At 55.7% G+C, this 13,338-nt stretch overlaps 1 protein-coding gene across 1 annotated transcript in view; it reads left to right on the forward strand.

Annotated features, from left to right (window-relative positions):
* BMP1 (bone morphogenetic protein 1) overlaps positions 1-7,395 on the forward strand; it is a 45,580-nt gene extending 38,185 nt beyond the window's left edge. Inside the window, exons 17-20 of the mRNA XM_052644704.1 lie at positions 1,748-1,875; positions 2,218-2,431; positions 4,421-4,671; positions 6,811-7,395. Coding sequence (XP_052500664.1) covers positions 1,748-1,875; positions 2,218-2,431; positions 4,421-4,671; positions 6,811-6,945 — 728 coding nt within the window. The 3' untranslated portion in view covers positions 6,946-7,395. The remainder of the gene's footprint in view (positions 1-1,747; positions 1,876-2,217; positions 2,432-4,420; positions 4,672-6,810) is intronic.
* The last annotated feature ends 5,943 nt before the right edge of the window (positions 7,396-13,338 follow it).

The raw sequence follows: 13,338 nt of genomic DNA on the forward strand, positions 1-13,338 counted from the left end.
ACCTCCCCCCGCCCCCGCCCCCGGCAGAGGGTGCAGCACCGTGCCAAGTTCTGTGGGGAATTAAAGATGGGGACCCCTCTGCTCTCGAGGAGACTGCTATCTAGCTGGGAAGAGAAGCAGGTGTGGAAATAAATTAGAGGGCGGGGAATACCAGTAAAAGTGGGGAGATAGTGAGTGTGGACAAGGAAAGCTGAAGATGAGTAATAGAAGCAGCTCATAGCTCAAACGTGGAGACCAGCAGCTCCACACAGCCCGAGAGGGCCCTGTTCCTCTCTGGACCCTGGCGGCCTTGCATTCATCCTGTGAGCCTCTGACTATAGGTGCAGCTGTGTGGGCTGCACACCACCCACCCCTTTTTCCTTCTCATCCCAGCAGTGCACTGGCTTTTCCTCAGAGGGACCTGTCAGATTGGATGATAAGGAATAAAGAGCATCAGCATTTCAGTTGGAGTTGTGAGGCTGTGCTTTTCCGAGGCAGAAAGCAGATTGCCATGGATCAAGGAGTCATGAGCAGTGAGAACGTGACATCGCACGTTTTCTTGAAGAAAAGGGAGATACGAGGGATGGTAGTCAGAAGGGAGTGTTGTTTTAGGATGCACAAAGTATAGGAAGGTTCGTGGGCTGGATGAGCTGGCAGAGAGAGCAAGCGTGGGTAACGTGTGATACAGAGGTCCCCGGATGGTGGGCAGCAGTGAGCTCCAGCTCATGAAGGAAAATCTACTCCTGCCCAGGGTGAGGGGCACCTTCTCTGAGATGAGGCAGGAAGGAAGGTGAGTGGAAAGGTGAGTTTGCAGGTAGGGGTCAGGAAGTTGAAGTTGTTCATATTTGCAGACTCTGCCTTTCCCCAGGAGGCAAGAGGTGAGGTGGTCTGCTGGGAGGGGGAGCTGGGAGTTGAGGAGAGGGCCAAAGGTTTGGAGCCATAGCTGAGGAGGTGAGAGATGGAGCTGGTGAAGGGTGAGTCCAAAGAATACCAAGCAGTGGGGGCCCAGCCACACTTAGAGACCACAAATGGGGTTTTCCAAGATGGTACAGTTCAAGCATGGCCATTGATGAGCAATCGGGGTGATGGGCCGTGTGGTCCAGCTGATGGAGAAGCAAGGTAAGTAAACCCAGGAGGAAGTATTGGGAGAAACCAGAAGGATCAACACCGTGGAGATCTCTCTAAAGTTGACAAGGTGTTAAGGGAAATGGGGGAGAGGGGTGCGCTGGCACTGAGTGCCCTGGAAGAATGAGAGGTGGCCACCAGCACCAAGAATTTGTGGGTGACGGCAAAGCCTCATGGGGAAGGAAGTGAGAACTCAGAACTGAGAAGGTCAGGGGAGGTCAGCGTGTGGGTGGACCATCCACGGGTTTGCTGACGTCACCTAGGATGGTGGCAGGAGTGGAGTGGAGAGAACTGAGTCAGATGCCAAAGTCTTCTGTGAATACGGAAGCATGGCAGGAGATCAGAGGATGGGGGCAGAGGAGGTGTGGCCAGATGGCCTCAAAGGTCCACAGGCTACCTGGGAGGGCTGCTTCCATAGGTGCTGCCAGGCGAGGGCCAGCTTGGAACCAAGCAGCCAGATTTCCCCAGGCTGGATGGCTGAATAGAAAACAAGTCGTGTGAGCCTTCAGCTCATTTCTAAGTGGAAGACAAGAGAAACAAGAAAGGAGTAGGTGGGAGGGAGGAAACGGCTTCCTTTCTTCATAGGGGCCATTAGAACCCAGGGGTCCCCACTGATCCCCTTCCCTGCCTCACCTCCCCACAGCGGGCTGTGACCACAAGGTGACATCCAGCAGCGGCACCATCACCAGTCCCAACTGGCCTGACAAGTACCCCAGCAAGAAGGAGTGTACCTGGGCCATCTCTAGCACCCCTGGGCACCGGGTCAAGCTGGTAAGGTGCCACTCCCAGGCCTGCTCCTCCATGCCATCTACGCATCACCTACTTCCCATCAGCTCCAAAGCCTCATGTCACTCACAGTACCTTAGGCTGGCGACTGGCTGAGCCCACAGGGCCAGCATCCCTGTGGGAACTGCAAGTCTAGCCTGGACAGAGGCCCTTTCCCCAGCATCATGGTGGGGTATACCTGCCATTGCCCCATGCTAGGTCCTCCCTCTCCCCATCCACCAGCAGCAGCCACTGTCCTGAACTGGGGTCCAGAGGTCTTGGTTTGTTGCCCATGTCTCCTGCCCTTGGCCATATTCCTGATTCTCTGTTCTCCCTCACACCCTCCAGACCTTCATGGAGATGGACATCGAGTCCCAGCCTGAGTGTGCCTATGACCACCTGGAGGTGTATGATGGGCGTGACGCCAAGGCCCCCGTCCTGGGCCGCTTCTGCGGCAGCAAGAAGCCCGAGCCTGTCCTGGCCACTGGCAACCGCATGTTCCTGCGCTTCTACTCTGACAACTCCGTGCAGAGGAAGGGCTTCCAGGCGTCCCACTCCACAGGTGATCCCCACTGCAGGCCAGGTGCCCTCATGCAGTCATTTGTCCTGAAGGCATCTGCTGATTCTGGTCTCAAATGCAGACTGGGGGCTTGGATGGGGGGTTTACAAATAGCTCCTGAAGACAGACAGGCCCAGCCCCTGGCCAGGTGGGGAGACAGCATGTCCTGAAGGCTGCTAAGCTGATTTCTGCCTCAGGACCTTTGCACCAGCAGTTCTGTGGCTTGAAACACCTAAAATCATCTTCCCTGGAATCATTGCTCTATCTCATTATTTGAGACTCAGCTCAAATGCCTCCTCAGTATAGAGACCTTCCTTGCCCATCTAATATAAAGCAATACCCTCTTCTTTTTTTTATATATCATTCAGCTTTATTTTCACCAACATGCTTATTTTCACCAACTGGAATTATTTTATATATTTGTTTACTTGCTTATTATCTACTCTCCTTGCCCCCCTAGAAGTAAACCTTCACAGAGCAGGAACTTTCTATCTTGGCCCTGCTGTCTTTGTAGCAACTAGACTAGTTCTTGGCCCCAGTAGGTGCTCAAAAAATATGTACTGAATATTTTTTAAAATATTACTGAAAGCAAAGTAAGCCTTCTGAGCAAAGGAGGGTAAGTCCTGATTTAGGGTATGAAGGTCAGAAAACAGGGCAGTAACAACAAGGGGTAGAGAACCCAGAGATGGGGAGGGAATCTCTGGAGTCCCTAGTGGCAGGACACTTGACTGTGCAGTGGCCCATCCACATCCCACCCCCTAAATCCACTCGTTCATTCATTAACACGCAGCATGTATGTTACAGCATCCTGAGCGTGGGTCACAAAATGAACAAAGCAGGCAAACCTCAGTCCTTGAGGGATGTGCTCTGCATCTACTCGTTCATTTATTCAACAACTTTTTATGGAGCCCTGGCCCCCTGCAGGGGACTCAGAGGGGCATGGGGAAATGAATCAGCCATGAGCCCTTCACCTTGCCCACCTGGGAACCCGCAGCCTGGGGGTGAGACGGGACCCAGACAGATAATTCCAACAGAAGACAAAACACGATCAGGGCCTTGCTCTAGGTATGAGATGATGGGTCATTGCAGGTGGGAGAGGAGCCCAAGCACAGCCACAACTCCAGATAGCTCTGGGTGTACATAAGTGAATGCAGGTCATGTAGTGTGGCTAGAGCAGTGGGCATGTGATGACAGCAGTCAACTGGGGATGGTGTGGCTGCAGAGAAAGGCTATAGCCTAGTCCTGCGAGGCCTGGGATGTCAGGCCAGCCGTGGTCTCTGAGGGCTTGGTAGGCTTCTTGGAGTCTTAAGCTACCTGTTGGGGAGGTCGCAGAACTGATGGGTCCACAGCCTCCCCTCCTTCCCTTCAGCTCAGGCCTGCCCACCTACTTCTCTCCCCCACAACCCCCACTGTGAGCCCAGGTGTCCTGGAGGCCGGAGGACATTCAGAGAAGTTGTACACGGATGGCCTTGCCCTCGTTGGCCCCTCCCAGCACAGGGTCACACACTGGAGGCCCGGAACTCCATATGGCTCTCAGAGCTGCTATGTTTGGCCCACAATGTGTTTTTTAAAAACCTGAGCCAACATTTAAAAATTAGGAGTTTTCACATAAAACCCAGATGGACATCTTCTCGCTTAAGAACAGGAGCTCTGGCGTCACAGAGCCCACATTCTTCCATGACAGCTATCAACTGGAGCAAATTAGCAACGTTCTCTTGCAACAAGTGCACCCTCCCTGGGGCCTCCATGGAGAACGGCCTTTCACCCGCTGTGTCCCCGGGCCTCTGTGGGCATCTCTCCAGAGAAAGAGCAGCAGAGCACTAGTTCCAGGCCAAGTCCTGGGCTGGATCCAAACCCACCTATCTCTAGCCATGTGGCGCTGTCCCAGGGCCTCCATCCGGCCAGGAGGGCTGCACGTGGGGAGGGACAGTGCCTGGGCCACGACTGTGCTCCGGGGCGGCAGCTGACCTTGTGTCCCCCTCCTCCCTCTAGAGTGCGGTGGCCAGGTTCGGGCAGAGGTGAAGACCAAGGACCTTTACTCCCACGCCCAGTTTGGCGACAACAACTACCCGGGGGGAGTGGACTGTGAGTGGGTCATTGTAGCCGAGGAAGGCTACGGCGTGGAGCTGGTGTTCCAGACCTTCGAGGTGGAAGAGGAGAGCGACTGCGGCTATGACTACATGGAGCTCTTCGACGGCTATGACAGCACTGCCCCCAGGCTGGGACGCTACTGTGGCTCAGGGGTGAGGCCCCCACGCTCCTCACCTCTTTCACCCAGTGCAGGGACCCTGTGCCTCTGTAGACGTGTGCAGCAGCCCCTGCCTGGCACTTTGCAGGAGCCAGAGGTCCAGCCTGCTGGGTCTCCCAGCTCACAAAGGCCCACCTGGCCCTGGGCCATCCCCATCCAGGAAACCAGGTCGTTTCTGGCTGACACTGAGGTTCCTGCAGCCTCTGGGATAGACCCTACCCTGACCCAAGCCTGCTCAGCACCACTTCAGTTGGGTCTCCAAGGCAGTTTACACTGGAGTTCCCTCTGCCCCCTCATTCCCTTGCCCTGGTCCAGAGGCAGCTGAGCAGGGCCCGGAATGAGGGCAGAGGCTGGGGCAAGAGCCAGGGCCCAGAGCTGAGTTGAGCCGCGCTGGGCAGTTATCCTGGCCGAGCCATAACAATACCCTCATCTCTTCCACTGCCAGTTTCTCTTCTTGGTGACAGGCCAGCTGGTCCCGAAGCATATTGGTGCTGCTGTCCAAGCAGACATTGAGCATCATTTCTTGGTCCATAAAATGGTACTTTCAGAGGCAGTGGGCAAGAATTTTCTTGATGGGGTTTTAACTAAGGTCACAGGAAAACCACAGAGGTGGATTTATTTTCTTCCAGGCAGAGCCTGTGAATTCTTTGGTGTGTTTTTCTTTTCTTTTCTTTTCTTTTTTAATCCTCTCTTCCTTCAGAGAATGCCATCTTCCCCTTCCCATTCTACATACCCACACACACTTTGGCACATGTACTCACACTCATATGTACACTCAGACATGCCCTCCTGCCCATCACTTCCTGCTCCCCTGCCTCTCATGGCCGTGCTCTAGGACAGCCTGGGTGCCCCAGAAAGGGTTAATATTCCCAGGAGCTGCAGCAGCTGCTGGACCCAGCATTGGCCAGTGCAATCTCCCCTTAGGAGCAGAGCTTCGGCCTTTGTCAACTGGCAAAGGCTGGATAGGACTGGGACAGAGTTGGGGGGATGGGGACATGGAGCACACAGCCCCCTTGCCGACCGGGCTCAGCTGCTCTGGATCCCTGGGCTACCAAGCGAGCGCCCCCTCACCTCTTTGCCCTTTGCATCTCCCTTGACCTGACACCTTCGGGTGAGTCACACACCAAATCGGGTGTCCCCAGGTGGCTTCTTGCAGAGACTGCCATCAGGCTGGAGCCAGCGGGAGGGGACTGGGGAGGGAACCCAGTTCCGTCAAGGCTTCCTGGCATGGTTGCTGGAAATATCCCCAAGGCGCCTCGAGGGCCAGGGCCTCCGTGTGCTGATGCTCCATGGGCGGCTGCCACTCAGCGCTGCACACAGAGGCGAGGAGGGGCTTGCAGGAGCCTCGGAAAGGGCATCACCTGGAGCCCACCATGGCCCGCGTCTGAGGAGGGGAGGAGGGGAGAGGCCGACTCCAGGTCTGGGGACCCAGCTGTCCGGTCTTCTCCAAGAGAAAGCTGGATTGCAAGAAGGCAGCTGACAAATTACTCCCTTTGCAAAACCCTGACACAGGCATTCTCTCATTTGTCTCCCCTGCCCCCGCCACCTCCACCCACCTTTCTAGACTTGGAGAGCAGAGAGCATTTGCTCCTTCCTATTTGCTTTTGAGGGGAGTGAGGCCCAGAGAGGGGCAGTGCATTGCCTGAGACTTCACAACTAACTAGTTAGGCACTGGGTACAGAATGGAAGTGTGACTCTGAACTTAAGACCAGCCCCCGGTACCTTCCCTACTCCAGTGTGCGTGCTAAGTCGCTTCAGTCATGTCTGACTCTTTGTAATGCCATGGACTGTAGCCTGCCAGGCTCCTCTGTCCATGGGAGTCTCCAGGCAAGAATGCTGCAGTGGGTTGCCATGTCTTCCTCTTGGGAGCCTCCCAACCCAGAGATCACACCCATGTCACTTGCATTGGTGTGTGGATTTTTTACCAGCAGAGTCACCTGGGAAGCCCTCCCTCTACTCCAAATGCCCCGTTAAACTCCAGCTCTTAAGAGTCCTCCTCCTGCTTCAAGGCACTGGGGGAACCTGGCGGGAGTCTGAAGCCACCCGCCTCCCTTATAGCCGGAGAACTTGGGGAGGGAAACAACAGTCCTAGCCCCCGGTGCTCAGCCTCATGCCCACCCCTTTCCTCTAACAGCCTCCTGAGGAGGTGTACTCGGCAGGCGACTCTGTTCTGGTGAAATTCCACTCAGATGACACCATCACCAAAAAAGGCTTCCACCTGCGATATACCAGCACGAAGTTCCAGGACACTCTACACAGCAGAAAGTGACCGCTGCCCTCACACGGCAGGGATGGGAGACCTGCTGCCCTCAGTCACCTGAGAAGGACAGCGGGGGGTGGGCAGAAAGTAGGTACCCTGTCCCAGTGCCCCCGCCCCCTGGTGCCAGGACCTGCGGGCTGATGGTCCTGGTGAAGCTGTCCTCGGGAGGTGGGGCACTGGACTCCCACATGAGCTGCTGCCCCACGATCCCTTCCTCCCTCGCCCCCAACCCTGGGAGTGGGGCCAGGGCCAGGGTGCCAGAGCTTGCCCTGAGACACTTGAAGTGGCCATTCCTCCCTGGGGGCCCAGCCCGGTGTGTGAGGACCCGCCCACCTTCCCTGCCCATCTCCATGCACCCTATTGTGTATAGCCAGTGGCATATCTTCATTGTAATGTATGTCTCCCACCCCTCCCCCTCCCCTGATTTGGTTTTGTTGGAAGCCCCCACCTCACCCCCCCCCCCCCGCCCATTTCCTGGGGTGCGAATTTCCGTGCATGTCCCACAGGAGCCACATGCAGCCAGCGGCAGCGGGAGGATGAAGGGGAGGGGGTGGGGGCAACAAGACAGGGCTTCTCTCAGGCCCAGCGGCTGGTCAGCCACACCAGGGCACCCCAGCCAATAAACCGAAAGTGTTACAGCCAGTGTCCTGTGCCAGAGGCTGTCTGGGATGTGGGGGTGGCAGTGGAGGGGGGTGGTGCTGGGCGCACATCTTCCAGATGTGAGTCTGAGGCCTGCGCATAGCCAGGACACCTGGCCTTGCGGGCTGCCCTTCCTGCCTTGATTCCAGGGCCCCTGAGAGTGTGATTTCACACTCGGGCACACACAGATACAGATGCCTTGCACACTTGAGCCTGCAGGCGCCCTTGTACCTCATAACCCTCCCACACAACCCAAGGGGCAGAACGGAACGTTCTGTAAAGCGGCTGTGCAATGGGAAGGGAGGAGGATGTCAACGGGATGATGGCATGTGTCTGTCTAGACATTCTCCACCGGGGTCTTCTGTCTCTGGGTCCGGGTGGTGGGCTCTTCTAGCCCACCACCCGGACCCAGAGTACTATCATCAGCCAGAGCAGATCCATCAGTCAACTCCCAGTACCTTCCTTCCTGAAGGTCAGACCCCCAAGTGCTGGCCCCTTGGGACCATCTCTCTTCAGGAAGACAAGAGCTGGACGCTAGGCAGCCACAGAGCAAACATTCCAGCTCTGGCCCCCTCTCCCGAGGCGACCCATGGCTGTGTCATGTCTGGCCTCTCCTTCCTGCCTCTGCCTTCTCCCTCGCCAGCCAACAGTGAGGTACAGACCTCAGACCTGTCTCCCCAGAGGCCAGCAGGAGAAAAACCACATCCCTGCTCCTTCCTTTCAAAGGACCCTCTCTCCCTACTTTCCATGGATCTCACAGGGAAAGAAAACCCAGAGAAGACCCAGCTTCCCTGCCTAGACTGGCTACTCCCAGATTCCAGAGCAAGCCAGTGGTCTGCTCCAAGGCCTGGGGCTCCCTGAGGGCCTCCAGTGGGACTGTGGGTCTTTTCCTGGCCCTAGACTTCTCCCTATAGCAGAGTCAGATGTGCCAGATACTAAATCTGGACTCTAGTGGGGGACCTGCCCCTAGGGAACAGTATGGCATGTCGCATCCCATACTGGTCCTTTAAACAATGGGAACCAGACACACAGCTAGTGTCCAATGTGCAAATAGACTGATGTGACCCCACGATCGGGCTGCAGCCCTCTCTTCTAGTCCTAAGTGCAGGTGAGGGAATGGGTGATGGTTGGAGGGCCAGCTAGGTCCCAGGCTGTGATGTCATGGCCACCCCTCCACCTCCTCTGACCAGAATGTTCAGCACAGCCCAGAGGACTATGAACAGAACAGAAAGGCCCCCAAACCACTTGGAGCCGCCCTGGCATCTCATCTGGACACTTTGCCAAACAACCTGGGCTCAGCTCTGTAGCAGAGTTCATTGTCAGTGGTCCCAGCTCTCCTCACCAGCGCCCCTAGGTTGCTTGGAAGCTCAGAGGACCACACTCTTGGTACACAAGCCACATGTGTGAAGGGAGCCAGGATCCTAGCCCAGGTCCAGGCTGCAGGGCAGAGAGTACCCTGTCCTCCCTCCTGGTCAGCACAGCCAGACGCAGGTCAGGACTGACCCACACAGCTGCCTGGGGGACCCATCCCTAGGCTCCATCACTGCCATAGACTCGGGCCCTGCTAATGAGCCAGGGGCCTGTGCTGGTTGGGCCCTCCATCTTCCCTGGGCCCCTCTTCCCAGAGGCTACCTCTGGGTAGTGAAGGCTGCTTGGGAGCTGGCAGCAGGCCATTGATATACTTCCAGAACTTAATGAATGATTCTCCAGACCCAGCCCATCCTCACCTTCTGGCTGCTTGCAGGCTTCAAGACTAGATGAACCCCAGTGCAGCTGCCCAACCGTTCAGGTGATTCCATGTCAGAGGACAGAACCCTTCCAACTCCAACTGTCCCCAAGCCCCTGAGTTCCCTCTGAGGTCCCCTGGTCCTGAGTGTGTGGCCAGCAGCAGAATAATTAGAATGATCCTGCCCCAGATGGTGCTCCCAGCCTGGAAACCCGGGTGGAGATAACCCCAAACCCTGGAGCCCCAGGCTCTCCCGACCGGGTGCACTTCTCTAACCCCTGGAAGACATAGCCAGCCCTGGCCTGGCGGTCAGGAGACCTAGCTCTGCCTTGCTTCGCCCTGTGATGTTGGCCAGTTTGTCCCCTCTCTGGGCCTCTGCTCCCCACTCTGTCACCTTTCCCCAGTAACTCTTTCTGTCAGGGTGTAGTCTCCAAGAGTCAGGCCCCTGAGGCAGCTGGGAGCTTCCAGGGCCAACCGTTGGCTCAAGTGCAGAAGGAAGGTTGGATGCCCCTCACTGCTCCCTCACTCCTTTTTGCCCCTCTCTTTCCCTTTCCTGCACTCTAACCCCACGTGCTTCTCGGTCGGTTGGGAAGTTATAAGCTTGAATGTAACACAGCCAGTTTCTGGACTTCCTGGGCGGTCCAATGGTTAAGACTCTGCGCTTTTGATGCAGGATGTGCAGGTTCAGTCCCTGGTCAGGGAACTAAAATCCCACGTGCTGAGAGGCATGGCCAAAAAAAGTTTAAAAATAAGTAAAGTATGATAAAATAAGAACATAGATGATTTTAAATACAAGCTTTCCCATTTGGTGACTGTGTGTCCGCGGGTGAGTCATTTAACTGCTCTGAAACTTGGTTTCTTCATCTTGACCCAAAGGATGATAACACAGAGAGAAAGGAAGAGATACACATTGAAGGGAGCCTGTCAAAGCACCTAGCAAATAGGCACTCTGTAAACGGGTCTTCTTTTCCCGTCATCTGCTGAACAATTCTCCAGTTCCCAGATGACGTGCTTCCTGCACTAAAAGGAAATGTCTGGGTTCACCAGTCTCCAGTCATGCGTTAGGAGTTGAGCGCAGAACTGCATCTGTCTGCCAGAAAGGGCAATGCTTATGCTACAGCAGGGCGGGGCTTGCAGGGTGGCAGGCGACATATTTGGTAGCTGGTAGACTTTCTGGGCACCTCCCAAGTCACACCCTGTGCTTGACTGTCCCCACACACAAGGCTGATTCTAGAATCTGTGAAGAGATCTGCTGTCCCAGTTTGCAAAAATAGTAGTGCCTGACTTGGGGAGCAGCTAGATGTTTCTCCCAGAGTCAGGAGGCCCCCAACCCAGGCCCCCCCACCCTGCTGACCAATCCGCTTCTCCTGCTCCAGCTCCCTCCCAGCCTCCCAACTCTCCCCTCCCCCATCCCAGGAACATCTGGTTCCAATCTCTTCCAGATGCTGTGGCCAAGCTGTTTTATGGCCAATCACCTCAGCTCAGCTTCCTGAAGGCCTCCCTCCATTTCGGGGAATGGTCCCTCCTCATCCCCTTCCTTGGAACCCCTACCGCCTCTTTTCCTAACGTGGAAAAGAGACGCATGTCAAAGCCAGATGAAACTGTGAGGGTCCTCAGAACTGGTGCCTTCTCTCCCACTTCCTTGGGGGGCCTGTCATCCATCCAGGATTAAAAGAAAGATGCTACTCCGGGGGAAAGGAACAGATAGGGAAGTATGGGTATATGTCTGGGCAGAGGAGACTGCATATGTGTGTGAGTCTGTGTGTGTGTGTATGTGTTTGTGTATGCATGTGTGTGTGGTGGAGAGTTAGGAGTGTGTGAGGCCATGTCCATGTGTTGAGTGTGTCTGTATTTGTACCTGCACAGCAAAATACCCCACCTGTAACCTAGAAGTGCCCTTTGGTGGCCAGCCCCCACTGTCTCTCCCTGCCTGCACTGGAGCAGGGCTAACTTGAAGCCCCTCTGCTGGACAGTGGCTGCCTCAGTCTAAGGTTGTCCTTTACCTTGCAGCTCTCTATGGTCACCAAGGCTGTCTTCCATATCCAGCCCAGGGAAGCAGTGTGTGTGCGTGTATGTGTGCACATGTAGACCTCTCTCCTTCTACCAGGTCAGATTAGAGGGGCACTGATCAAAAAGGACCCCAGGGCAGATGCCAGCAGATGACCTGACCCAGCTCTATTGGACAGGTGCCTGGAGCAATGCCGGAGTGTCAGAGAGTGGCCATCTGGGGAGAAGCAAGAAGAGGCTCTCCAGAGGAAACCTACATGCAACCCCACCACCACCCTGCTTCACCTAGCTTCTTCATCTTCCGCTAAGAGGACCCTGGAAGCCAATCTCTTCTCCTAAGAAACAGACAAAGGATTTACAAAAGGAAGATTGAAGCCTGTCCCTCTTGGGGACACTGAAAACCCCTCAGGTCCTGCCCAGAGGTGGAAGGATGGACCCTGGAGGTCACCGCCCCATCCTTAGAACCCTGTGCACACCAAGTCACTTCAGTTGTGTCTGACTCTTTGTGACCCCCATGGACTGTAGCCTGCCAGGCTCCTTTGTCCATGGGATTCTCCAGGCAAGAATACTGCAGTGGGTTACCATGCCCTCCTCCAGGTGATCTTCCCAACCCAGGGATCAAACCCATGTCTTTTACGTCTGCTGCATTGGTGGGAGGGTTCTTTACCACTAGTCCCACCTGGGAAGCCACCCTAGAACCCTGGGCTCCGAATATTCCCCGCTATGCCTTTAAAATAAGCTTCCTTGGCACTTTTGACTCCACAGTGCCCCCTGGTGTTATTCAGGAGCTAGGCATGGACTTGATAGACCAGAAGCTCTGTGGAGACCCTCCCGAAGGCAGGCAGCCGTGACAGAGATCTGCCCCACCCCTGTCTTAGAGTCCCAGGGGATTCCTGGCATACACTGGGGAGACAGGGCAGTGAAATAGGAAGATTCTAGCTTCTAAATCAAATCCAGGGCATTGCTACCTACTGGCTGTTAGACACGGGCAAGCCTTTTAACCTTGTGCCTCAGTTTCTTCATCTGTTAAATGGGAATCATAGAGGGTGGGGGACTAAAGGAGTTGTGTGTGAAAGCACCTGGCCGGATGCCTGGGCACATAGTAGGCCCTCGGGAAGTGGCATTTACCCTTCAGCTTTCCTTCCTGGTGTAAGGAGGCCAGGACCCAAGCTTTGGATGACACATGTTCATTTAGCCCTGAGCCAAGCAGTGTCACGGAGGTGACTCTAATTTTTCTGGAGCTTTTCCACTCCAGCAGAGGATCATTTTAATAAGTCCATAATAACAGACGCAGAGGTGACTCAGATCCACAAACAAGGAGCCCCGCTGGGGACGGGACACTTGGGCTCTGGGGGAGGGGAGCTTAGTGGTATGTGGGGCTGATGCAGTCCAGGTGGCTGCAGTGGGAGGGGCTCCAAACAGGGGACCTGTGGACCTGGGTCATGCTTTCAGATTGCTTCAGGTTCTCCCCAAAGAGGCCTCAGTTTTCCCATCTGCAAAGTGCAGAGTAACATCACATTGACCTCCAACGTCCTTCCCAAGCTGGAGATGTGGCTCTGCTTTCAGAGCCCTGGCTCCCACAGTGAGTCCAGAACACCCTTGGAGAGGATTCCAGGTGGCCTGTGCGAGCTCCTCTGTGACTTTACAGCTCATCCACCCCTCCCCTCCCAGAGCCCAAGGAAAGGCAGGGCTCTCAGGCCATGGTGGTTTATTGATGCAAGCACAGCACAGGTGGGTGTGCCCCCAGCCCAGGGCAGACACAGGGCCGGGGGAGGGCAGCGGGCCACCCCCTCAGCAGAGGGGAAAGGGCCTGGGGCCCACATTCTCTCCTCCATGCACCTCCCACGGCCCCCAGCCCTGATCCAGGCCACAGAGACAGATGACCACACCATTCCCTGTGGCTACAGAAGAGGCCACCAGCTGTCCCATTCGCCCACTCACTGAGATATGGCCTTGTTGGCCTGCTGCCCCCTTCTGTCTTTCATCACAGAAGTCCGCTGTCACTGTGGAGGCTGCTCTCCTTCACCTGA

Source organism: Budorcas taxicolor, chromosome 8 (assembly GCF_023091745.1).
Source record: "Budorcas taxicolor isolate Tak-1 chromosome 8, Takin1.1, whole genome shotgun sequence".
Lineage (NCBI taxonomy): Eukaryota > Metazoa > Chordata > Mammalia > Artiodactyla > Bovidae > Budorcas > Budorcas taxicolor.